We start from the raw sequence: 25462 nt of genomic DNA, 5'->3' as shown, positions 1-25462 counted from the left end.
TAAATTCACACGTCTCCTGGCGATGATTTGTATCGCAATAAACGTCATGAATCACTAGGCGTCGTGACTGTTCGTAATTGCTTTGCCAATCGAATTAATTTCTTCGCTCAGTACTTTATGGTACAGTTTTCGAAATTGATTCCTTCGAGATATCAATAATTTTAAATCGCTTCTCTGTGCGCTTTGTTTTTGATAGTTTATTGTAGTTCTGCATTGTTGGAGCTTAATTTTTGTCTTATTATTTTGTCGGGCAAAGCCTGATCTCACCTATTTATGTATTTAACTTGCATTTTGCTTGCATTAGTAAATGTACAAACTAAAACATTCATGAAGTCGTCCATCCGTGTCCCAGACTGTTTCAGTGTTACGATCAAATAGTATCTACCCATATTTTTGTTTTCATGAATTAATTAATGCTAGACCAAGCCATGCCCGTTTTAGTTCCTTGGCTTTGAGAATCCTTCAGTTAGGGTACGGTATAGTATGAACTCACCTTTATTCCCCTATAACAAGTCATTTTTAGAGCATTTTATTAAAATATTTTATAGGCAGTAGCATAAAGAAGACCCTTTGATATCAAGAAAGCAAAACCATGTAGCTTCCTTGTAATAAAAGGTATAATGATTGTGGGTCGGATGTTTAGGGAAGAGAAGGAATCCCATGGGAATCGTAATATTGCTTGACTTTATTCTTGTATCAACAATATTGAACCTCCCTATGGTGGGGTGGTGTAAGAGGCTGTGGGAGATCCTGGATTCACCAAGGACACCATAAGAGATTTATGCCATTTTAACAGAATGTTAAAAACAGTCACGACTAACCAAGAAGCTAGAAACAATTTAATGCACAAAGTCTGCAAGCCGCACCTTGCACTCAGAAAATGTACCTACCTAAATGCAGTGAGCCAATGTGTACCAGGCTTTTTATTCTAATTTTTTAGGAAACAGAATATATAAAAACTCGTGGTGTGAGACAAAAAATCGGTGATCTCTATGGTCATGAATATGTCATGATCAATCGTGAAACGTTTGTAAAGTCCTAGTCAAACCACAATTTAACCATGAAAGGATAGTTGAAAAAAGCATTAAACAACGATCTCTTTAAATGATACTAAATCACTGTGTTGTACAAATTGTAAACAAAATAAACAATCATTAATAGAGTTTTGTACGAGGTTATTTTGTGTTGAGTGAGCACTAAACTAAACATGTTGAACGAAGTCAGCAGTAACGACAATGCTCGTTCAAAACCAAGATCTCGTAGGTCTGAGTTTCGTTCCGTGCGTATACTAGTCATAGAACCTAGTCGCAAATATTGTAAGACGGTGTGGTGTGCCATTGGTGTTGGGTTTACCCATGTCTTCATAGGAGCGACAGTTATGACTATTTTGATGTTTTATTTGAGTATGGGAGACCTTCATGCTATTTTGTGTACGGTTGCAGTAAGTTTTACTACGCACCACAATAAAATTACAAGTCCAACAAGCTTTCTTGCAGGGACCCTAAGATACACTTCACATTTCATAATACTAGATGATACCCGCGACTTCGTCTGCGTGGATTTATGTTTTTTAAAACCATGTAGGAACTCTTTGACTTTCCGGGATAAAAAGTTGTGCATGTCAGTTTCCGGGATGCAAGCTACCTCTGTACCAAAAATATAAATCGGTTAAACGGATGGACCTTTAAGAATTACGTGGGAACTCTTTGGTTTTCCGGAAAAAAGTAGCCTATGACCTTCTCTGGGATATAAGCTGACTCTGTACCAAACATCAAAATCGGTTAAACGGTTGGGCCGTGAAAAGTTAGTAGGCAGACAGACAGACACTTTTGCATTTATAATATTATAGTAGAGGTTAGTAGGATGGAGATCCAACAAACAAGTAGGTACCTATTCGAGAATAGTAATTTTTCAAATCTATTTGCCTGTTCCTGTTGACTCGTTTAACATACGTACCTACGAGTCGGTACCTACTAGTAGTTTTTGCTTATGAGGCGGCTTTTTTATTTTTAAATTCTTTCAGTATCATTTCTTTACCGCGGAAGCTATACTAAGTTTCAACTATGCGAATGGCTGGTCAGCCCCATTGCATTTAAGGCACAGGCGATTCGCGCACATTTTCCTGCAAGTTTGTGGTGTTGTGTTTGCTCTAACGGGAACCCTGTTAGTTTGTACTTCTAAAGGATTATCTGGAAGTGTACATGGCGTAACGGGTCAGTTTCAAAGTTTTTTCTTTAAAATAATTTAGAGTAACACTTAAATCTTATTAATATATAATTTGAAATTCATACAAATTACTACGATTACAAATGTATCTGTATGTCTGTTATCTTTTGTCAGCTCTAACGTTTAACCAGTCTTAACGGAATTTTCATTATCTGACTAACGTTAGAAGTCAACGAACGTTCCGTAAATAGGTCACTCGAAGTCAATGCCGCGTCGTAGGTGTGGAATTGACTCGAGTTTTGCACTCTATTCAATGCGGCTTTGAAAAATATTAAACTACTAAAACTACAAGATAAGGCGAATGATTATTGGCATTGGATAACAATAACGCTAAGTTTTTCCTAACATTCAGTTTAAACACTGTATAATGCTTCTGTTATCAAAGTACGTTACCAGATTATCAATTTATCTTTATGGATTTACCTAATCACTGGTATGCGTTATACACAGCACGCAAGATATATCCTACTAATAGATCCAGGCAGGAATTCTATTATCTTGTGCACATGACTTGCTATGTGGAAATTGGAGGTCGAGATCAAATGCCGCCGATATCGAGCCGATATTAAAACTGATAAGAGATCCGCGAACCGTTAATGATTAGTTTGTGATGGTTAAATGATAATGCCTTATTGTGGTCCCTTTGCAATATATTTAATTAATTTTGGGCTTCAGCTCCACTCCCATTGATCTAGAGTTCTCCAACTTCAGAGTTCTGCGTTTCGCGTTTAGAAATATATAATAGAATAAAGTTAATACTTAAATATACAATAGAAGAAAGTTTTATATTCTAGTCAATCTGTATCCAAATATGTTCTAGTAAACAGATTTTAATTAAGGTTTAAGCCCTTTTTAACCCCCGACCCAAAAAGAGGGGTGTTATAAGTTTGACGTGTGTATCTGTGTGTCTGCGTATCTGTCTGTGGCACCGTAGCTCCTAAACTAATGAACCGATTTTAATTTATTTTTTTTTGTTTGAAAGGTGGCTTGATCGAGAGTGTTCTTAGCTATAATCCAAAAAAAATGGTTCAGCCGTTTGAAAGTTATCAGTTCTTTTCTAGTTACTGTAACCTTCACTTGTCGGGGGTGTTATAAATTTTTAATTTACACTTGTTGAGTTTTTGTTTATTTTTTGTACTTAATTTAAAAAATATGATTGTAGGTATATTGAATAGATATATATTCTTATATTTCCTTTATAATATCACACTGATATTATAAAGGAAAAGTTTGTGTGTGTGTGTGTGTGTGTGTATGTGTGTGTGTGTGTGTGTGTGTTGGATTGGATTAACACATAAACTACTTTTTATACCGTGAAAATCCATTGTATACGTATATCGAACGAAGTCGCGGACACAAATCGTTGTAAATAAATGAGAGAATTAACGAAAAAATTATGAAATATCATAATAATTTTGTTTCAGGTATAGCCACAGCTGTATTGCATGTCATATCATTTATTATTGGGCCTTTTGTTTTATATCGCGGCCGATATTTTAGATTAGTACATACGTGTTTTGGAATACCAACATTTTTGTTATCATCTATCAGTCTTTGTAGTGCTTTATTTACACCCGACTTCAAGAACTGGACAAACGATACTGTGATATTTGTTTTGATAGGTTTTATTGTTTTCTATTCGGCCTTTATTTTGGTGACCTGCTTTATAAAATGTATGATGAGAATTTATTAAAAAGTACATTAAAATATTTAGTTTTTATTTCGTTTCTATTTTTAATGGTGGCCATTATACACGGTGAAAATTTAGTGGTTTTAGAGCCAGGGCAATATGAACTACCCTTAAGCAATACTATCAACTAAAATTGTTTGTTTTGGAAAACTAAGCACTTTAATTATTAGATTAAAAAAAATATATATCGACACAAACTCGAATTTGTGAGAAACATTAGTAGTAGGCGGCGAATACGTATGCGCGTGACGTTCTTGGTGCAAGTGCCCGCACCGCTCCGAGTGCAAGCGCCCGCGCCACTCCTAGACAAAGCGACCTACTACTACTGGTTCGCGAATTTTCCCAAACAATAATTTCTCGATTCAACTTTTTTTATTTTGATACTAGGGTTAATATAAATGGTCGAAATGGATAGTACTGCTTAAGGCAATTCACTTCGCCACGGCTCCAAAACCACTAAATTTTCACCGTGTATAGGTATTATGTCTGCAGCTGCAAACCCATGGACAATCAATTTTGTGTAAGCACGCTTGATCATTCTGTACATAGGTATAGAGAGACAGATTCTTCGATAGAAGAGTTTTGTTAGATAAACACTGGAATTCATAGTCAAGATATTCTACCTATCTGCTGGTCGTTTCACTACAGGTGCTTCTTTAGGGAAATATTCCGATGACTTGTTGAATATGACACGTCATGTCGTCTAAATTGTCCCCTAAAGAAGCTCCTATCTTCTATCCTGACTATGAATTTCAGTGTAAGTTGTATGATGATTTTGTGCAAACTCTTGTCCACTATGCACTTTGCAGTCATGTAAGTAACCACCTTTAGTTTTCCTTCTACCTATTGTGAACATTTCAATCATAATAATGTTATCTTCAAAATCTTTACTTTCAAGTACTTCAAATTTGATAACATGTAAGTACTTAAGCACTTTCTATCGGTTATCAAGTATACGTGAGAAATATTATCGTTGATAAAAGATGCGTGACCAGTATAGTTCATTGATTGTTTACGTGTAATAAAATGTAAAGACCATTTATAGAAATTAAAGCCACTTATGAAAGTGAAGTGACAGGGATTAAGATCATCTAGAATACGAATATAGCGATCTTTTATTCAAGAATTTTTCAAGGTGGTCAAGCCATGATAGCATACATTCAATTTTAACTCTTAGTTCACTGATAAGAGTTTTTTTGTTCAGTATCTATAAATATTTTGGTACATGTTACCATCGGAGATTAGTAATCGTACCTACATGTTTCTTTCTTTTCATCATTATCATCATCTTCATCATTATTATCTTCAATATCCAAAAAATCTAAATCCATCACCAACCCACTAGGTACTTAACCTCTCAGAATGCGAAGAGTTAAGTAGTAGTAGTTCCCGCTGGCAAAGGGAAGATTATGAGACTTCATGCATCTTTGACGCACCAGACATGCAGGTTTATTCACGATGCTTTTTCTAAAAGACGCCATGTTTCTAAAAAGCGGCAAAAAGTAGTTTCTGAATTATCGCCCAAAAACATACGAATTAAGAAAAAACAGATGTTTCTAAAAAGTTTACATAAGACCAAACTTAAAACTAACTCAAAAACTTGTCCTACGTATCATCCTTAGGAAGACAGTACTGCCAGTGGCTTATCATCACGTATGTAGGTAAATAGTCATTGACCTGGTAACATAGAATGAATAGAGTCACAACTAGATCGTGTAGACCTCCTGCGGCCAACAAGTAATATGCGACCTGTTAGTGACAGTTCTAGTGAAGGCAATTATTCTCGACTAGTGTTCATAGGATGCATGAATAGTACATTGGCTCAACCCTTAATCGCTATAAGTGTTTTTGTGTCGTTGTGCTTTGCGTTCAAGCCAATTTCGCTAAGTGCCTTTCAACTGCATATCAGGCTTTGCGACGCTAGGGTGGGTAGTGACTAGATACCTATCTATGAGTCTCCTTTATCAGATATTGAGGTAGGTATTTTGTACTTGGTGATGTCTACGACGTAATTGAATGTTCTAGAATCTAGACTGTATTATCTGAACGCTACCACTGTTTACCATAGAGATGTTACGTTTACATTATATGGGGTTTATTTATAATTCGTGTTCGGTGATGAGTAAGACAGAAGATACCTACAATTATACATGTACGTACCAATGTAACGTATTTAGTTTTTTTTACATAGGTAGATATTTATTATCATTGGATGTAGTTAGTAGGTCTATGGTGTGACAAATATTTTTTGTTATAACTTATTATTGATATAACGAGTGAAATAGGTAGTAGATAATATTAATTTATATTGTTAGTTTCCGGTTGATAAAAATATTGAATAATTTAAGTTTCTTTAGTTTTCTAATGAAACGCTTGTTCATGAGAGATTAGGTTGTAATATAATTTTATTACACTACCTATAAATATTGTAATAAAATTATAAAAACTTATTTTACCTACTTGAGTTATTATCATATTTAATAGATTTATTATATGCTGACATAGTTATTGTAGTTTCCTAATTTATCATTTGATTTATACAAAAATATAAGGATAAACTGACTAACTGACATGCCAGTTTATAGATTAAGCCACTTGCTCTAAATTAAATCCAATAAACTAAGTATAGCCATTTTTCCTTTAATAAAGAGGACCATTTTACGTAATTCCACGCGACTGAAGACAGGATGCGTTGTCAAAAATTTAAGTTTGTATCATGCTATTATCGGCGATTTAAAGCATTACATACTTTTGTAGATAAGATACAAGATGATTCAATAAATCCATGAACGAATAATATAGATATACTTAGTTTGTATAAATATATAATATTTTTGTAATATAGTATATACATGTTTTGTGATAAGATTACGGTAAATCAGTCTGGGCTATAGTGAAAACCCAATTCATTAAAAATACTGGCTAAAGCCGGATAAAGATTATACCTGAAATATGTACTATAGGTACCTAGTGAATTTCAAAAATTCAATAATGGCTAATATTTCCATTAATTATAGAGTAATTAAATTTTATTCATATTTATACGAGCATAATCCGCAGGACATGTTTGACTTTTCTATATGAGAAAACATTGATATAGGAGGTATCTGTTATGAAAAATAAATCTTCAGAAACACATCTTGTTAAACAATATATTTTAACTTAAAGACTACTTAGAGTATACTTTTTATACAGCTAACAAAGACTGTTTAATTCACGAAATACGAAGAATAAGATAAAATTAACTACAAAATAATTCCATGAAATTTGAGATTCACAATTTAAAAAACTGCTGTACCATTACTTAAATACACGACGAGTTTTATTGAAAGCGGTAATCATAGGATTGACGATTATAATAAAAGTGAAGGCAGCGGCCATACCCATTATGGCATAAGCAAATCCATGATGTTGGGGTTCACCGCTGCTGTTGGGGGCAGCCGTCCAATTTTTGAAAAAGCCTTTGTCGAGTCCGTAGCAAAGACAGATTAAAGACGTAACATATGCTACCACACCAAAAATGATGTGGGGGATCTTGGAGAAGTTTCCGGGTATGTAGTTACGCAATTCGTAAGCGTAAAGTGACGTCAGTCCGTTAACCAGGCTCACTGTAGTGAATACCATTGCCACCAGTCCTGTAAATAAAAAAAACCTATCACAATCGATTTTAAAAATAAAAGTTGACTTTGCAATTAGGCAATGTAAGGTAAGGTCTACATCTCCTGAGGATGCTCCGGTGTCGGGGCGAAACGCGCGTCGAGTGGTGTTGGGATTTCTGTGGTGCTGCGTGGTGGTGGTACGTGTGGCTTGCTTGGTGGCTGGCTTTTCCTGCATGTTTATTAGTGGGAGGGCGGGCGGTCCATGTCGCATGCTGCATGTTGCACCATACAGATTTCGTTGATTGGCGGATTATAGCAAATTAAGCTTTTGGTTCCTTGTATAAAAGTTGCTTTCGCTTCTAAACAATTCGCTTCTAAAGTAGGTAATCTTTTTTACTTCCATCAAAACCATCATCATCATTATCTCAATTCTCAACCCAGTTCCGGTTCACTAATGAGCACGGATCTCTGAATGAGAACAGTTTAAGCCATAACCACGCTTGCCAAGTGCGGATAAGCAATCTTCACGCATCTTTTGAGAAAATTGTGGAGAACTCACACAGGTTGTGCAGGTTTGTTTCTCGATTCTTCACTGTTAAAACTCAGTGTCAAAATTTAGAGGTGCGTGCGTGGGATTGAACTCCGGACCTCCTGACTTCTAGCCGAACTCACTAGGCTATTTCAGTTTTTTTAATTTTAAAATAAATAAATAATTCCAAGCCATTTATTTAAATATACCTATGCCAAAGTTAAAAATTTGTGTATCTTACCAAATTGACCATGAAGAGTGTTAAAGTTAGTACTCTTGTCAAGCATTTTGAGTATGCTTCCAACAATAGCTAGAGTTGAACCAAGGATTTGCAGGATGGTGTGTGTCCTTTTTTTGTCCACCAATTTCAACCCGGAACTCCAACTGTTATGCGGACAAAGAGCAAGAATTGCCTCTGACATTAACAGTTGGTACTGAAAGTTTACAAAGTAAATGGAAATAAACACATAAAAAATCCATTTTTTAATTTTTAACCACCTTCGACTAACCTATCATTAAAAAACTCGAAAATTATTGCAGTTCAATATTACGGCTAAGTAACGGCTCAGTCACAAAACGTTGCTTTAACAACTTTTTTAACATACTGAATTAATTTATACAAAAATAAATTACTTTTTTATTTCATTGATTACTTAATTACCAGTAACAAGAAAATGCAATACTCACACCAATGACACACAAAACAATATGCATGTTCGTCATATTCAACGGTAATCCATTTCTAAACGCGAACAGGACACAAATACCAACTACAATCCCAATTAATATGTGAGCCAGCAAGTTTAGCGTCGAATGAAAAATTCGCAACGAATAATTTTCCACCCCCATATCGTCTTTGGAACCATTCACTACTGCCTCTGGATCGGCCATAACCATTTTGACTTTACGTCCTTGTGACAAAAACGTTTAATGAGAAATGTGTATAAGTTTATATGCGAATTTATTTATAGTATAGTAATAGCAGATAAACGCCAGTGACTAGTTTATCTTGATATCGTATGAAACTGCAGATACGTCACCGATATTTAGGTGTACAATATACACTCATAATGTATTGGTTTGCAGCAAAAGCCGCGTTAAGGTTTCATTTATCTTGATAAATATACAAGTCTGAGCTCCTTAAATTATTCATCATCATCATCAGCCTGTGGATGTCCACTGCTGGACAAGGCCTTCCCTAAAGAGCGCCACCACACCCGGTCCTCAGCCTTCCACATCCAGCCACTTCCCGCCAGCCGCTTTATATCATCGGTCACCTCACTTTTGCATTTATAATATTATAGTAGAGGTTAGTAGGATGGAGATCCAACAAACAAGTAGGTACCTATTCGAGAATAGTAATTTTTCAAATCTATTTGCCTGTTCCTGTTGACTCGTTTAACATACGTACCTACGAGTCGGTACCTACTAGTAGTTTTTGCTTATGAGGCGGCTTTTTTATTTTTAAATTCTTTCAGTATCATTTCTTTACCGCGGAAGCTATACTAAGTTTCAACTATGCGAATGGCTGGTCAGCCCCATTGCATTTAAGGCACAGGCGATTCGCGCACATTTTCCTGCAAGTTTGTGGTGTTGTGTTTGCTCTAACGGGAACCCTGTTAGTTTGTACTTCTAAAGGATTATCTGGAAGTGTACATGGCGTAACGGGTCAGTTTCAAAGTTTTTTCTTTAAAATAATTTAGAGTAACACTTAAATCTTATTAATATATAATTTGAAATTCATACAAATTACTACGATTACAAATGTATCTGTATGTCTGTTATCTTTTGTCAGCTCTAACGTTTAACCAGTCTTAACGGAATTTTCATTATCTGACTAACGTTAGAAGTCAACGAACGTTCCGTAAATAGGTCACTCGAAGTCAATGCCGCGTCGTAGGTGTGGAATTGACTCGAGTTTTGCACTCTATTCAATGCGGCTTTGAAAAATATTAAACTACTAAAACTACAAGATAAGGCGAATGATTATTGGCATTGGATAACAATAACGCTAAGTTTTTCCTAACATTCAGTTTAAACACTGTATAATGCTTCTGTTATCAAAGTACGTTACCAGATTATCAATTTATCTTTATGGATTTACCTAATCACTGGTATGCGTTATACACAGCACGCAAGATATATCCTACTAATAGATCCAGGCAGGAATTCTATTATCTTGTGCACATGACTTGCTATGTGGAAATTGGAGGTCGAGATCAAATGCCGCCGATATCGAGCCGATATTAAAACTGATAAGAGATCCGCGAACCGTTAATGATTAGTTTGTGATGGTTAAATGATAATGCCTTATTGTGGTCCCTTTGCAATATATTTAATTAATTTTGGGCTTCAGCTCCACTCCCATTGATCTAGAGTTCTCCAACTTCAGAGTTCTGCGTTTCGCGTTTAGAAATATATAATAGAATAAAGTTAATACTTAAATATACAATAGAAGAAAGTTTTATATTCTAGTCAATCTGTATCCAAATATGTTCTAGTAAACAGATTTTAATTAAGGTTTAAGCCCTTTTTAACCCCCGACCCAAAAAGAGGGGTGTTATAAGTTTGACGTGTGTATCTGTGTGTCTGCGTATCTGTCTGTGGCACCGTAGCTCCTAAACTAATGAACCGATTTTAATTTATTTTTTTTTGTTTGAAAGGTGGCTTGATCGAGAGTGTTCTTAGCTATAATCCAAAAAAAATGGTTCAGCCGTTTGAAAGTTATCAGTTCTTTTCTAGTTACTGTAACCTTCACTTGTCGGGGGTGTTATAAATTTTTAATTTACACTTGTTGAGTTTTTGTTTATTTTTTGTACTTAATTTAAAAAATATGATTGTAGGTATATTGAATAGATATATATTCTTATATTTCCTTTATAATATCACACTGATATTATAAAGGAAAAGTTTGTGTGTGTGTGTGTGTGTGTGTATGTGTGTGTGTGTGTGTGTGTGTTGGATTGGATTAACACATAAACTACTTTTTATACCGTGAAAATCCATTGTATACGTATATCGAACGAAGTCGCGGACACAAATCGTTGTAAATAAATGAGAGAATTAACGAAAAAATTATGAAATATCATAATAATTTTGTTTCAGGTATAGCCACAGCTGTATTGCATGTCATATCATTTATTATTGGGCCTTTTGTTTTATATCGCGGCCGATATTTTAGATTAGTACATACGTGTTTTGGAATACCAACATTTTTGTTATCATCTATCAGTCTTTGTAGTGCTTTATTTACACCCGACTTCAAGAACTGGACAAACGATACTGTGATATTTGTTTTGATAGGTTTTATTGTTTTCTATTCGGCCTTTATTTTGGTGACCTGCTTTATAAAATGTATGATGAGAATTTATTAAAAAGTACATTAAAATATTTAGTTTTTATTTCGTTTCTATTTTTAATGGTGGCCATTATACACGGTGAAAATTTAGTGGTTTTAGAGCCAGGGCAATATGAACTACCCTTAAGCAATACTATCAACTAAAATTGTTTGTTTTGGAAAACTAAGCACTTTAATTATTAGATTAAAAAAAATATATATCGACACAAACTCGAATTTGTGAGAAACATTAGTAGTAGGCGGCGAATACGTATGCGCGTGACGTTCTTGGTGCAAGTGCCCGCACCGCTCCGAGTGCAAGCGCCCGCGCCACTCCTAGACAAAGCGACCTACTACTACTGGTTCGCGAATTTTCCCAAACAATAATTTCTCGATTCAACTTTTTTTATTTTGATACTAGGGTTAATATAAATGGTCGAAATGGATAGTACTGCTTAAGGCAATTCACTTCGCCACGGCTCCAAAACCACTAAATTTTCACCGTGTATAGGTATTATGTCTGCAGCTGCAAACCCATGGACAATCAATTTTGTGTAAGCACGCTTGATCATTCTGTACATAGGTATAGAGAGACAGATTCTTCGATAGAAGAGTTTTGTTAGATAAACACTGGAATTCATAGTCAAGATATTCTACCTATCTGCTGGTCGTTTCACTACAGGTGCTTCTTTAGGGAAATATTCCGATGACTTGTTGAATATGACACGTCATGTCGTCTAAATTGTCCCCTAAAGAAGCTCCTATCTTCTATCCTGACTATGAATTTCAGTGTAAGTTGTATGATGATTTTGTGCAAACTCTTGTCCACTATGCACTTTGCAGTCATGTAAGTAACCACCTTTAGTTTTCCTTCTACCTATTGTGAACATTTCAATCATAATAATGTTATCTTCAAAATCTTTACTTTCAAGTACTTCAAATTTGATAACATGTAAGTACTTAAGCACTTTCTATCGGTTATCAAGTATACGTGAGAAATATTATCGTTGATAAAAGATGCGTGACCAGTATAGTTCATTGATTGTTTACGTGTAATAAAATGTAAAGACCATTTATAGAAATTAAAGCCACTTATGAAAGTGAAGTGACAGGGATTAAGATCATCTAGAATACGAATATAGCGATCTTTTATTCAAGAATTTTTCAAGGTGGTCAAGCCATGATAGCATACATTCAATTTTAACTCTTAGTTCACTGATAAGAGTTTTTTTGTTCAGTATCTATAAATATTTTGGTACATGTTACCATCGGAGATTAGTAATCGTACCTACATGTTTCTTTCTTTTCATCATTATCATCATCTTCATCATTATTATCTTCAATATCCAAAAAATCTAAATCCATCACCAACCCACTAGGTACTTAACCTCTCAGAATGCGAAGAGTTAAGTAGTAGTAGTTCCCGCTGGCAAAGGGAAGATTATGAGACTTCATGCATCTTTGACGCACCAGACATGCAGGTTTATTCACGATGCTTTTTCTAAAAGACGCCATGTTTCTAAAAAGCGGCAAAAAGTAGTTTCTGAATTATCGCCCAAAAACATACGAATTAAGAAAAAACAGATGTTTCTAAAAAGTTTACATAAGACCAAACTTAAAACTAACTCAAAAACTTGTCCTACGTATCATCCTTAGGAAGACAGTACTGCCAGTGGCTTATCATCACGTATGTAGGTAAATAGTCATTGACCTGGTAACATAGAATGAATAGAGTCACAACTAGATCGTGTAGACCTCCTGCGGCCAACAAGTAATATGCGACCTGTTAGTGACAGTTCTAGTGAAGGCAATTATTCTCGACTAGTGTTCATAGGATGCATGAATAGTACATTGGCTCAACCCTTAATCGCTATAAGTGTTTTTGTGTCGTTGTGCTTTGCGTTCAAGCCAATTTCGCTAAGTGCCTTTCAACTGCATATCAGGCTTTGCGACGCTAGGGTGGGTAGTGACTAGATACCTATCTATGAGTCTCCTTTATCAGATATTGAGGTAGGTATTTTGTACTTGGTGATGTCTACGACGTAATTGAATGTTCTAGAATCTAGACTGTATTATCTGAACGCTACCACTGTTTACCATAGAGATGTTACGTTTACATTATATGGGGTTTATTTATAATTCGTGTTCGGTGATGAGTAAGACAGAAGATACCTACAATTATACATGTACGTACCAATGTAACGTATTTAGTTTTTTTTACATAGGTAGATATTTATTATCATTGGATGTAGTTAGTAGGTCTATGGTGTGACAAATATTTTTTGTTATAACTTATTATTGATATAACGAGTGAAATAGGTAGTAGATAATATTAATTTATATTGTTAGTTTCCGGTTGATAAAAATATTGAATAATTTAAGTTTCTTTAGTTTTCTAATGAAACGCTTGTTCATGAGAGATTAGGTTGTAATATAATTTTATTACACTACCTATAAATATTGTAATAAAATTATAAAAACTTATTTTACCTACTTGAGTTATTATCATATTTAATAGATTTATTATATGCTGACATAGTTATTGTAGTTTCCTAATTTATCATTTGATTTATACAAAAATATAAGGATAAACTGACTAACTGACATGCCAGTTTATAGATTAAGCCACTTGCTCTAAATTAAATCCAATAAACTAAGTATAGCCATTTTTCCTTTAATAAAGAGGACCATTTTACGTAATTCCACGCGACTGAAGACAGGATGCGTTGTCAAAAATTTAAGTTTGTATCATGCTATTATCGGCGATTTAAAGCATTACATACTTTTGTAGATAAGATACAAGATGATTCAATAAATCCATGAACGAATAATATAGATATACTTAGTTTGTATAAATATATAATATTTTTGTAATATAGTATATACATGTTTTGTGATAAGATTACGGTAAATCAGTCTGGGCTATAGTGAAAACCCAATTCATTAAAAATACTGGCTAAAGCCGGATAAAGATTATACCTGAAATATGTACTATAGGTACCTAGTGAATTTCAAAAATTCAATAATGGCTAATATTTCCATTAATTATAGAGTAATTAAATTTTATTCATATTTATACGAGCATAATCCGCAGGACATGTTTGACTTTTCTATATGAGAAAACATTGATATAGGAGGTATCTGTTATGAAAAATAAATCTTCAGAAACACATCTTGTTAAACAATATATTTTAACTTAAAGACTACTTAGAGTATACTTTTTATACAGCTAACAAAGACTGTTTAATTCACGAAATACGAAGAATAAGATAAAATTAACTACAAAATAATTCCATGAAATTTGAGATTCACAATTTAAAAAACTGCTGTACCATTACTTAAATACACGACGAGTTTTATTGAAAGCGGTAATCATAGGATTGACGATTATAATAAAAGTGAAGGCAGCGGCCATACCCATTATGGCATAAGCAAATCCATGATGTTGGGGTTCACCGCTGCTGTTGGGGGCAGCCGTCCAATTTTTGAAAAAGCCTTTGTCGAGTCCGTAGCAAAGACAGATTAAAGACGTAACATATGCTACCACACCAAAAATGATGTGGGGGATCTTGGAGAAGTTTCCGGGTATGTAGTTACGCAATTCGTAAGCGTAAAGTGACGTCAGTCCGTTAACCAGGCTCACTGTAGTGAATACCATTGCCACCAGTCCTGTAAATAAAAAAAACCTATCACAATCGATTTTAAAAATAAAAGTTGACTTTGCAATTAGGCAATGTAAGGTAAGGTCTACATCTCCTGAGGATGCTCCGGTGTCGGGGCGAAACGCGCGTCGAGTGGTGTTGGGATTTCTGTGGTGCTGCGTGGTGGTGGTACGTGTGGCTTGCTTGGTGGCTGGCTTTTCCTGCATGTTTATTAGTGGGAGGGCGGGCGGTCCATGTCGCATGCTGCATGTTGCACCATACAGATTTCGTTGATTGGCGGATTATAGCAAATTAAGCTTTTGGTTCCTTGTATAAAAGTTGCTTTCGCTTCTAAACAATTCGCTTCTAAAGTAGGTAATCTTTTTTACTTCCATCAAAACCATCATCATCATTATCTCAATTCTCAACCCAGTTCCGGTTCACTAATGAGCACGGATCTCTGAATGAGAACAGTTTAAGCCATAACCACGCTTGCCAAGTGCGGATAAGCAATCTTCACGCATCTTTTGAGAAAATTGTGGAGAACTCACACAGGTTGTGCAGGTTTGTTTCTCGATTCTTCACTGTTAAAACTCAGTGTCAAAATTTAGAGGTGCGTGCGTGGGATTGAACTCCGGACCTCCTGACTTCTAGCCGAACTCACTAGGCTATTTCAGTTTTTTTAATTTTAAAATAAATAAATAATTCCAAGCCATTTATTTAAATATACCTATGCCAAAGTTAAAAATTTGTGTATCTTACCAAATTGACCATGAAGAGTGTTAAAGTTAGTACTCTTGTCAAGCATTTTGAGTATGCTTCCAACAATAGCTAGAGTTGAACCAAGGATTTGCAGGATGGTGTGTGTCCTTTTTTTGTCCACCAATTTCAACCCGGAACTCCAACTGTTATGCGGACAAAGAGCAAGAATTGCCTCTGACATTAACAGTTGGTACTGAAAGTTTACAAAGTAAATGGAAATAAACACATAAAAAATCCATTTTTTAATTTTTAACCACCTTCGACTAACCTATCATTAAAAAACTCGAAAATTATTGCAGTTCAATATTACGGCTAAGTAACGGCTCAGTCACAAAACGTTGCTTTAACAACTTTTTTAACATACTGAATTAATTTATACAAAAATAAATTACTTTTTTATTTCATTGATTACTTAATTACCAGTAACAAGAAAATGCAATACTCACACCAATGACACACAAAACAATATGCATGTTCGTCATATTCAACGGTAATCCATTTCTAAACGCGAACAGGACACAAATACCAACTACAATCCCAATTAATATGTGAGCCAGCAAGTTTAGCGTCGAATGAAAAATTCGCAACGAATAATTTTCCACCCCCATATCGTCTTTGGAACCATTCACTACTGCCTCTGGATCGGCCATAACCATTTTGACTTTACGTCCTTGTGACAAAAACGTTTAATGAGAAATGTGTATAAGTTTATATGCGAATTTATTTATAGTATAGTAATAGCAGATAAACGCCAGTGACTAGTTTATCTTGATATCGTATGAAACTGCAGATACGTCACCGATATTTAGGTGTACAATATACACTCATAATGTATTGGTTTGCAGCAAAAGCCGCGTTAAGGTTTCATTTATCTTGATAAATATACAAGTCTGAGCTCCTTAAATTATTCATCATCATCATCAGCCTGTGGATGTCCACTGCTGGACAAGGCCTTCCCTAAAGAGCGCCACCACACCCGGTCCTCAGCCTTCCACATCCAGCCACTTCCCGCCAGCCGCTTTATATCATCGGTCCATCGTGCTGGAGGGCGTCCCACACTACGCTTAAATTATTAATAAAATAAAAATAACAAAAATGTTCTTGAAATACCATAAATTATTAATTGTAAGTAACTTAATGATATTTACAATATTTATTTAATTATGTATTAATTAATTATGATATTTGATTCGCATCAATCAGAATTTGACATCGATTAATAATCATCTTGTTGACACAGAATTTGATTATAGTCGCAAATGGGAAATGTCTAAAATTGATTATCATGTGCCGTTCAAATACGATCGTAGATAGGTGTATATCTTTACGTACAGAAATGCAATTAGTGATTAATTAATTAAGTATATTAGACATATTTTATGTTTTGGGTAGTGAATGGTAAAGCAGAGGACAAAGCGATTTAATAGGTACATAAAAATTACAATAAATCGAACTTTGAGATTCTAAATTATAAGAACTATCATAGCATTATTTCTTTACACGAACAGTTTTATTGAAGGCGGTTACCATAGGGTTGACGATTATAATAAAAGTGAAAGCGGCAGACATTGCCATCATGGCGTAAGCAAATCCATGATGTTGGTTATCCCCACTGCTTCTTTCCACACCAGTCCAAGTTTTGAAAAAGCTATAGTTGAATCCGTAGCAGAGTGAGACTAAAGACGTAACAAAAGCTACTACGCCGAAGATGCTGTGGGGGATTTTGGAGAAGTTCCCAGGAATGTATTTGCGCAACTCATACGCGTAAAGTGATGTGACTCCATTAACTAGGCTCACTATAGTGAAAACCATTGCCACCAGCGCTGTAAAGAAAAGTTAATATTGACTTTAAAAATGAGAATTGGTCTTATAATATGGTCTAGACTAGGAACTCTGTTTTAATCACTTTTATCAAAGGTAAGTGTGTACCTTAGTCGCAGTTAAAGATGTGTATAACTTACCATACTGACCGTGAAGTGTGTTAAAATTAGTAGTTTTGTCAAGACTTTTAAGTATGCTTCCGGCAATAGCTAGCACTGAACCCATAATTTGCAGGATTGTGTGTGTCCTTTTTTTGTCTGCCAATTTCAGCCCAGCAGTCCAACTATTATACGGACAAAGAGCAAGAATTCCTTCTGCCATCATCAACTGGTACTGGAAATTAAAGGAAACTATATATTCATCATCATCATCAGCCTTTGGACGTTCACTGTTGGACATAGGCCTTCTCTAAAGAGCGCCACCACACCTGGACCTCAGCCTTCCTTACCAGCTACATCCCGCGATCCGCCTTATATCGTCAGTCCATCGTGCTGGAGGGCGTCCCACACTACGCAATACTAAACTACACGTATATATTATAAAACTACTAGAAATTGAAATAATTCTGTAGTTTATTTTTCAAATGTTTATCGGGTGATGAAATCTTCTAATGAATTATTAAAATGTTATACAATCTAACCACAAAACACAAAGGACAAATAAATAAAAAGTGAAGTTTAGTCCTTCACTTTACTACTTTTTACTTTTCGGTGATTTTTTGTTGCTAAAGTAACAAAATTAAAATTCAACACTCACACCAATAACACACAAAACAATGTGCAGATTAGTCATACGCAACGGCACTCCATACCTAAACCCAAATAACATGCAAATTCCAACTACAATGCCAATTAATATATGAGCTAGCAAGTTTAGTGTTGATTGAAAAATTTGCAACGAATAATTTTCCTTTCCTTCATCCTCTTTAAATTTTGAGCCATTTATACTAGTCGGGATAGAATTTCCTATTTCGGGGTTAGCCATGGTAATTTCGGAAGCTTGACGCCCTTATGTTACTAATGTAAGTTAAAAAATGTCTACAACTTTCTATGGCAATGCATTTATAGATATAGTAGCCATGTAAGAGCAGATAAACTCTGGTAACTAACTTATCTGTATCGAATGAGATCGCAGTAGTTCATTATCAGTATTGAATAAGATATTCAGTGAAACGATTATTCCGTGCATGATCTTACCCTTGCTGTACATGTATAGATTACGACCACTCAAGATTGCTTATATATAGACTGATAAAATAGTTTAGAAAGCCTTCCGAGTCCTGACCCACTCCTGTGTTCGATTTTCTTCTGTGAAAAATACATCAACTTATGGTCTGAGTTTCTTTAGCCAAATCTATTAGTAACAAAAAAAACTAAATTAAAATCGGTTCATTCGTTAGGCGCTACGAGGTCACAGACAGATACACAGATACACACGTCAAACTTATAACACCCCTCTTCTTGGGTCGGGGGTTAAAAAGGATTGATCGTAAATCAGGAAAAATCAAACAGGGTCAGGGTGAACTAGAGTGAAGGATCTCTTGGTTTTGATCCTGAATCGACATAATTATGTCAAATATAAGCTAAGGGTGACTTGAAATCATAGAAGAATAGTCGTTTCATAGCCTACCTAGCGTCAAATGTAGAGCATTTGACGCCAGTGACGTCGAAACCTCAACGTTTATTACAAATTCCCTAAACATCGTAAATTGTGACAAGGTGGTATATTAAGCTATCGTGCGTTTCATCGAATAGTACCTATGGCGTTATGTTGGCTCCCCTGTCTGTCCAAGTCATTGGCACCATACTTGCATAAGAAGACGCAGATTTTGTTTATTTTCATTTGATTTTCCTGAATCAATAAAATGAAAATCAAATAAAAATAAACAAAATCTGCGTCTTCTCATGCCAATATGGTGCCAATGGCCACCCAACAGACAGGGGAGCCAACATAACGCCATAGGTACTATTCGATGAAACGCACTATACATTGGTGGGCTAAAGTCTGGTACTAAATAAAATAACGAGGACCTAGGTTAGGTTGCAATTAACAACTAATTTATGTACCTACCTACAATCAGCAATTGAATGATTTGATTTGATTTGTAAGGATTAGACACATTTTTTTAAAACACTAACACTTCTGTTTTGTTGGTTTTATATCACGCTATTATATGTATTTGTTTCCTTATGCTGTCTACTTAAATCCAGTGAATGTTAGAAAAGCTACACAAACGTACTCTCTGTGATTTCTTCTGGCTTTGGTCGTATTCGCATTTATCACAGGGTACATTAGCAAAGGCAACAATACTCTATTTCAGAATGTGCGTATCGGGGCTATTACTCTTCCCTGCAGTTTCCTTTAGCTTCAGATGCCATAAAGATAAGGTGCTTTAGTGATCGCGTCGTCGTTTCCGAACGAGTTGGTTGGATATGCGAAAATAGGTTCTTTGGACTATTCAGTAATAATATGTCTCTCTTAGATGCAGCTTATAATATATAGGTGTGGCGAGGGCGGATACGTGTTGTGGACGCCACATTACTCTCTATATATCGAGTACGGCGTAATACAAGGAATGCATCATATGAACTTTTTCTTACCGTCTGCGAAAATACCTATTCTACATAAATAAATCAAAATACTACTTCGTCCGGGTTGAATTCTTTTATTAAGATTTTTTCATACAAACCTCGTCCTGATAATAATTACAAAGGCAACAAAAAAGCCAAATCGTTCAAGCCGTTCTCAAGTCATGATTTTTCATACATGCGATAACTGATTATTTTCATATAGATAGATGAATAAAAATAAGTAACGCCTTCAGGATGCATGGCCTCCTTCTATTATTTTGGTAACGATCTGATAAAGATAATAAATATTCATAGATGAAGGATATTTTATTGATAAATAGGTTCATTCAACGCAACGATTATTATTTATTATCAATTAGAACAGCACAAAATATTTTAAACGATTTATTATCTACTTTATTGTTCCCTACTTAACAGGGCTCTCTCCGTCACTCGTTTCCACTCGTTTCATACAATCGTAGTTCCAATTTCATTTGAATATTAAGCAACCAAAGTCCATGAAATTTTGCAGACATATTCTAGAAACTAATATCTGTGTCTGTGGTGTTTTAGATTTTTCTAAAAATATATAGTTTTAAAATTACTTAATACAATAATACTTAATAAAGTCAATACTTTCCATAGGTGTTTCAGTAAACATAAATAGATGTTTTACAGTAGGTAGATACATATATTTTGTTTAAAACTATTTTGTATACAATAGTTACAACAATTACTTAATTATATGAACACTGAGATTCTAAATTTTAAGAACTAACATAATAAGATTAGTTACACATACGAACAGTTTTATTGAAAGCTGTGATCATAGGATTGACGATAATGATAAAAGTTAAGGTGGCAGCCATGCCCATCATGGCATAAGCAAACCCATGGTGTTGGTTGATGCCAGTCCAGTTTTTGAAAAACCCATAATCCAACCCGTAGCAGAGACAGATTAGAGCCGCGACGAATGCTACTACGCCGAAAATGATGTGTGGGATCTTGGAGAAATTTCCAGGTATGCATTTACGCAATTCGTAAGCGTAAAGTGACGTCAGTCCGTTAACCAGGCTCACTGTAGTGAAAACCATTGCCACCAGTCCTGTAAATAAAAAAAAAACCTATCAAAATCGATTTTAGAAATAAAAGTTGCCTACGATTCCATTCTAAAGTACTCTTTTTTACTTCTTCTTGTATAACTTTTATTATTACAGCACTGGTGGCCAGTGCTGAAATAATAAAAGTTATAGGTCAGACATTGACTAATCTTCATTTTTAACCGATTTAGTTTTTTTTTTGTTGGAAAGGTGGCTTGATCGAGAGTGTTCTTAGGGTTCTTAGCTATAATCGAAGAAAATCGGTGCAGACATTTGAAAGTTATCAGCTCTTTTCTAGTTTTCTTATAGAGGTTTTTGTGTCGGGGGTTTTTTAATTTTGACTTATAATACCTACGTTAATAGTAAATATGGGCATAAAGATGCGCATTATTGCTACTTCTAAATCATTTTCATATGGTGATTTTTTTTCTTCACGATGATTTCACAGGTGATTTATCACGCAATATGATATTTGAAATTGTGTGCGACATGAAGCGATACAAGTATTCTCGCTCGTAACACATAGCTCGGGTAAATGACTACGCGCATGCATTAAAAAAAAGGGATTACATGTAATAATTTTCAAAAGTAAAATTTTACTTCGGCTTGCTTTGCTGATTAGGCTTATCCTTTTGATCCTTCTTATTCTTGATCCTTGATATCGTGACGTATTGACGCCTGCTTCTATCTAACAAAGGCTAACTTGTATCTAATGAAAAAAATAACTTACCAAATTGACCATGAATTGTATTAAAATTGTTAGTCTTGTCAAGCATTTTGAGTACGCTTCCGGCAATAGCTAGCGCTGAACCCATAATTTGTAGGATTGTGTGTGTCCTTCTTTTGTCCACCAATCTCAACCCAGCACTCCAACTATTGTGAGGACACAGAGCTAGAATTCCTTCGGCCATCAATAACTGGTACTGAAAATTGAAGAAAAGAAAAATTGATTAGATATTATTGTTCTGTCTTACCCCTTTTAGAGCAAGCCTACATAAGATAAATGATTTTGACCTTGAATACTAACGAATAGTATCTACCTTCTTAATCATAGGACACTGAAAAATTATAAGAACACTGAAGATTTTTCAGTTTTTTAAGTGTTCGTAATTTATTAACCCTATGAATTAACTAATTTAGAAGTACCTGGTTGGATTTGTTTAAGAATAAATTAAATATTTCAATAAATAATCTAACACTGAAAATTTATATATTTAATAACTATAAAAACCATTCAAGTGATTATTAATGGGCATCATAGTACGATCAACAAATGGGTATTATTTTATTATGACTAATTAGCTTATGCCCACGACTTCGTCTGCATGGATTATAGAAATTTCAAACCCCTATTTCACGCCCTTAGGGGATGTATTTTCAAAATTCTTTCTTAGCGGATGTCTACGTCATAATAGCTGCATGCCGAATTTACGCCCGGTCCGTTTAGTAGTTTGACCTATGCGTTCCTGAGATCAGTCAGTCAGTCAACCAGTCAGTTAGTTAACCAGTCAGTCAGCTTTTACTTTTGTATATTTAGATATCCTACTTATTAACAAAATTAGTCATTGAGATATTTTTAGGTCATAATATTTAACTAGTGCAAAAAGATTTTTTTGGATATCTAAATTTAGTAGGGCACTTAACAAGATAAAGTTAGTCAAAAAAATAAACTCACACCAGTAACACACAAAACGATATGCATATTCGTCATATTTAAGGGTAATCCATTTCTGAACGCAAACACGATGCAAACTCCAACTACAATTCCAATTAGTATATGAGCTAGCAAGTTTAGCGTCGATTGAAAAATTCGCAATGCATAGTTATCCGCTTCCTGATCTTCAAACTTCGAACCATTTACTGCTTCAGGATCAGCCGCAACCATTTTGAAAACTGCGTCCTTATGTCACTACCGTACGATGAGAAATGTTATAAGTTTCCATGTGCACTAATTTATAGTATAGTACCTAGGAAAAGCAGATAAACGCCGGTAGCTATTGTTAATCAATATTGATTGAGATTGCATTTACGTCACTGATATTTTTTGCGATTTCCATCGGTAACATAGAATACTAAATAAGGCAATAGAAATGGTATCTACTATGTTAAATATTGGAACAACATGTAGCCAATTTTGAGAAACTGAAATTCGACATTAAAAAACACATAGATACATATCTCTATCGTCAAATAAATCTGTATAGTCGTGCAAAATCGTCTCTTTTTTACAATAACGTGCCCTTATTTTCACGGCACATAAGCACCGCGACACCTAAGGCTCCTTTAACACTTCTAGATATTACATCCATTCTAGATTTTGTGGTCGCTACCAATCATATATTAGGTACAGAGATAGCTTGCGTTCCAGAGACGGATTTTAAAAACCAAAACTTAGCGGACAAAGTCGTGGGCATCATAATATAATAATTCTTCAACGTAATGAATTGCATAAATATAAAATCTTATTAACTGTATCAAAAAAAAAAATATAAGTCATTTATCATAGACACCTTAAAAATAATAATGCCTATTGTATCCTTATCAAAACTTGATAAGTATTTCACGATGAGTAAAGCAAATAAATAAATATCTAAGTGTTTATATTATTAGCTAAGATTATAAAGTGAATAGTTCCGTCTGACAAGTTTTCCTGTTATTGGGATCGGGTGTTGGACTTCCACTAAAATTTTCTACCCTTAGGCACCTACTTTATTATGCGCTTTAACTTAACCTCTACAGCATAATGATATGGTTGCTAGCAAAGTCAAATGTTTTTAGCTAATACTAGCCGATGTGGAAACAATTTAGATAGAAATTCCTCATTTGAATGGTGATCACTGATTGATGATCTTACGCTAAATAGCGTGCGGGAAATAACGTTATATGTCATGTTATTAATTAGTAGAATATCGTACTTGATAAATTATTATTATTAAGTACTAAGATATACTATAACTAGTCTTCAGGATTATATTATGCTGAGGTAAGAGGTCCATTATAGAGTTTATGGACCATTTTCTCATTCATTGATAAAGTTATGAGGGAACTGCAGATATTTGCCGTGTTTACATTCACGCTTTTTAAGGGAGTCCCAATTTAATTATATTATAAGGGCCGAACGTAGGACCTATACAATAATTGTACCGCTGTTTTGATGAGAACTTTTGGTACTGTTGTTTTAGATCAAACAGTAAAGAGCCAAAGAAAATTTTCAGCATGAGAACGACAGAAAAGAAAAACGAGGGACGCTCAACAAACAGAAGCAAAGTTCAATACACAAAAAATATTTCGTTTAAAGTAGTTTTGACTGGACTGGACTGAACTGAACTAGAAAATTCAGCCTGGTCCAGCCCAGTCTAGTCAACCAGTCAGTGAATTAATAGAAGTCAAGTAAAATAAGAAAATGCTATCGTGTGTGTCTCGGGGAAGTAGCACGGTTTTTTTTTGCGAATTTTGTGGTTAAAGTTTATTCCAAATCCTTGCAAAAGATTTTATTACTTAGCATATATTATCAACATACAAGTCATACTCACTACTGTGACCTACTTTAACTATCAACAAATAGCGCCAAATTAAATTTTAATAGGCCTCGTAATTAAATTTTTAATTAGACTGTTTTACATATCAAAAACGTATTCATTTGTGTACATTTCAAAATATTCAGGTCAAATTATTGAAATTTAGGACAAGTAATTTACCTATTTATTCAAGGGCAGATTAAGGCCTCATTTACACGAGAGCTTTTTTAACGTCCGTCAAAAAGCGTCCAAATAGAACAAAAAATGTGTAGTACCTACCTACTCACATAATATAAGCTCAAAGTCAGCCAGTCAGTCAGCGGGTAATGGAGTGAGCTATTCTTGGAGTTTGTGATTAAAATCAGAAATAACGAGGTCCGTAAAATATCCACAGAAACCGACACAGTCTAACAATTTGGGAAGCAATGGCACATAGTTTGAACAACCTATTGACGATGGGGTCCCAAAGTATTGGAATGGTGATCTCCACCACGACGACTTAACGACTTACGGTGATAGAAATTGCCACCAACTCCCTGGCTACAAAGATGAACAAAACAAACGTGAAACCTAAACTGGAACGTCGTCGCGTCACTTCACCGCTCTCGTTCTGATAGGTCTATGGCCGTCAACTACTATCTATGGCTAAGTTAACACTCAACGTACCAA

General features: G+C 34.9%; 4 protein-coding genes across 5 annotated transcripts; 1 reads left to right on the top strand and 3 right to left on the bottom strand.

The window, feature by feature from the left end:
• Nucleotides 1-1021: 1021 nt before the first annotated feature.
• On the top strand, nucleotides 1022-3929 carry LOC123872925. 2 transcript variants are annotated; one of them, XR_006797566.1, is made up of 3 exons: nucleotides 1022-1263; nucleotides 2024-2213; nucleotides 3651-3929. XR_006797566.1 is itself a non-coding variant. In XM_045917529.1 (3 exons), the coding sequence occupies exons 1-3, from the start codon at nucleotides 1208-1210 to the stop codon at nucleotides 3917-3919; spliced, it is 693 nt and encodes a 230-aa protein (XP_045773485.1). In that variant the 5' UTR covers nucleotides 1022-1207; the 3' UTR covers nucleotides 3920-3929. The 2 variants fall into 2 exon arrangements, 1 of the variants encoding a protein (XP_045773485.1); XM_045917529.1 differs by having other exon boundaries at nucleotides 1022-1441.
• Nucleotides 3930-7135: 3206 nt separating this feature from the next.
• Nucleotides 7136-16502, bottom strand: LOC123873447. Its single transcript, XM_045918293.1, has 6 exons — nucleotides 16231-16502; nucleotides 15785-15977; nucleotides 14720-15050; nucleotides 8732-8966; nucleotides 8286-8478; nucleotides 7136-7551 (listed from the first exon to the last, which is right to left on the bottom strand). Exons 1-6 carry the CDS (start codon nucleotides 16438-16440, stop codon nucleotides 7217-7219), a joined length of 1497 nt encoding a protein of 498 aa, XP_045774249.1. The 5' UTR covers nucleotides 16441-16502; the 3' UTR covers nucleotides 7136-7216.
• A 770-nt stretch (nucleotides 16503-17272) lies between these two features.
• On the bottom strand, nucleotides 17273-18589 carry LOC123873446. Its single transcript, XM_045918292.1, has 3 exons — nucleotides 18362-18589; nucleotides 17746-17938; nucleotides 17273-17607 (listed from the first exon to the last, which is right to left on the bottom strand). The coding sequence occupies exons 1-3, from the start codon at nucleotides 18587-18589 to the stop codon at nucleotides 17273-17275; spliced, it is 756 nt and encodes a 251-aa protein (XP_045774248.1).
• A 2274-nt stretch (nucleotides 18590-20863) lies between these two features.
• On the bottom strand, nucleotides 20864-23215 carry LOC123872939. Its single transcript, XM_045917542.1, has 3 exons — nucleotides 22951-23215; nucleotides 22006-22198; nucleotides 20864-21280 (listed from the first exon to the last, which is right to left on the bottom strand). Exons 1-3 carry the CDS (start codon nucleotides 23158-23160, stop codon nucleotides 20964-20966), a joined length of 720 nt encoding a protein of 239 aa, XP_045773498.1. The 5' UTR covers nucleotides 23161-23215; the 3' UTR covers nucleotides 20864-20963.
• Between the last annotated feature and the right edge of the window lie 2247 nt (nucleotides 23216-25462).

The sequence above is a fragment of the Maniola jurtina genome, chromosome 16 (assembly GCF_905333055.1).
Source record: "Maniola jurtina chromosome 16, ilManJurt1.1, whole genome shotgun sequence".
NCBI classification, from domain to species: Eukaryota; Metazoa; Arthropoda; class Insecta; order Lepidoptera; family Nymphalidae; genus Maniola; species Maniola jurtina.
Note: the sequence above shows the minus strand (reverse complement) of the source record. Positions and strands in the feature narration are given on the sequence as shown.

Coding starts and splice junctions, on each gene's coding strand:
- LOC123872925 (XM_045917529.1), top strand. CDS start 1,208: ATGTTGAACGAAGTCAGCAGTAACGACAATGCTCGTTCAAAACCAAGA. Junction 1,442..2,023: donor CTATTTTGTGTACGGTTGCA/GTAAGTTTTACT, acceptor AAATTCTTTCAG/TATCATTTCTTTACCGCGGA. Junction 2,214..3,650: donor AAGTGTACATGGCGTAACGG/GTCAGTTTCAAA, acceptor ATTTTGTTTCAG/GTATAGCCACAGCTGTATTG.
- LOC123873447 (XM_045918293.1), bottom strand. CDS start 16,440: ATGGTTATGGCCGATCCAGAGGCAGTAGTGAATGGTTCCAAAGACGAT. Junction 15,051..15,784: donor CACTCTTCATGGTCAATTTG/GTAAGATACACA, acceptor TTTTATTTACAG/GACTGGTGGCAATGGTATTC. Junction 7,552..8,285: donor CACTCTTCATGGTCAATTTG/GTAAGATACACA, acceptor TTTTATTTACAG/GACTGGTGGCAATGGTATTC.
- LOC123873446 (XM_045918292.1), bottom strand. CDS start 18,589: ATGGCTAACCCCGAAATAGGAAATTCTATCCCGACTAGTATAAATGGC. Junction 17,939..18,361: donor TTGTTTTGTGTGTTATTGGT/GTGAGTGTTGAA, acceptor TTTAATTTCCAG/TACCAGTTGATGATGGCAGA. Junction 17,608..17,745: donor CACACTTCACGGTCAGTATG/GTAAGTTATACA, acceptor TTTTCTTTACAG/CGCTGGTGGCAATGGTTTTC.
- LOC123872939 (XM_045917542.1), bottom strand. CDS start 23,160: ATGGTTGCGGCTGATCCTGAAGCAGTAAATGGTTCGAAGTTTGAAGAT. Junction 22,199..22,950: donor TCGTTTTGTGTGTTACTGGT/GTGAGTTTATTT, acceptor TTCAATTTTCAG/TACCAGTTATTGATGGCCGA. Junction 21,281..22,005: donor TACAATTCATGGTCAATTTG/GTAAGTTATTTT, acceptor TTTTATTTACAG/GACTGGTGGCAATGGTTTTC.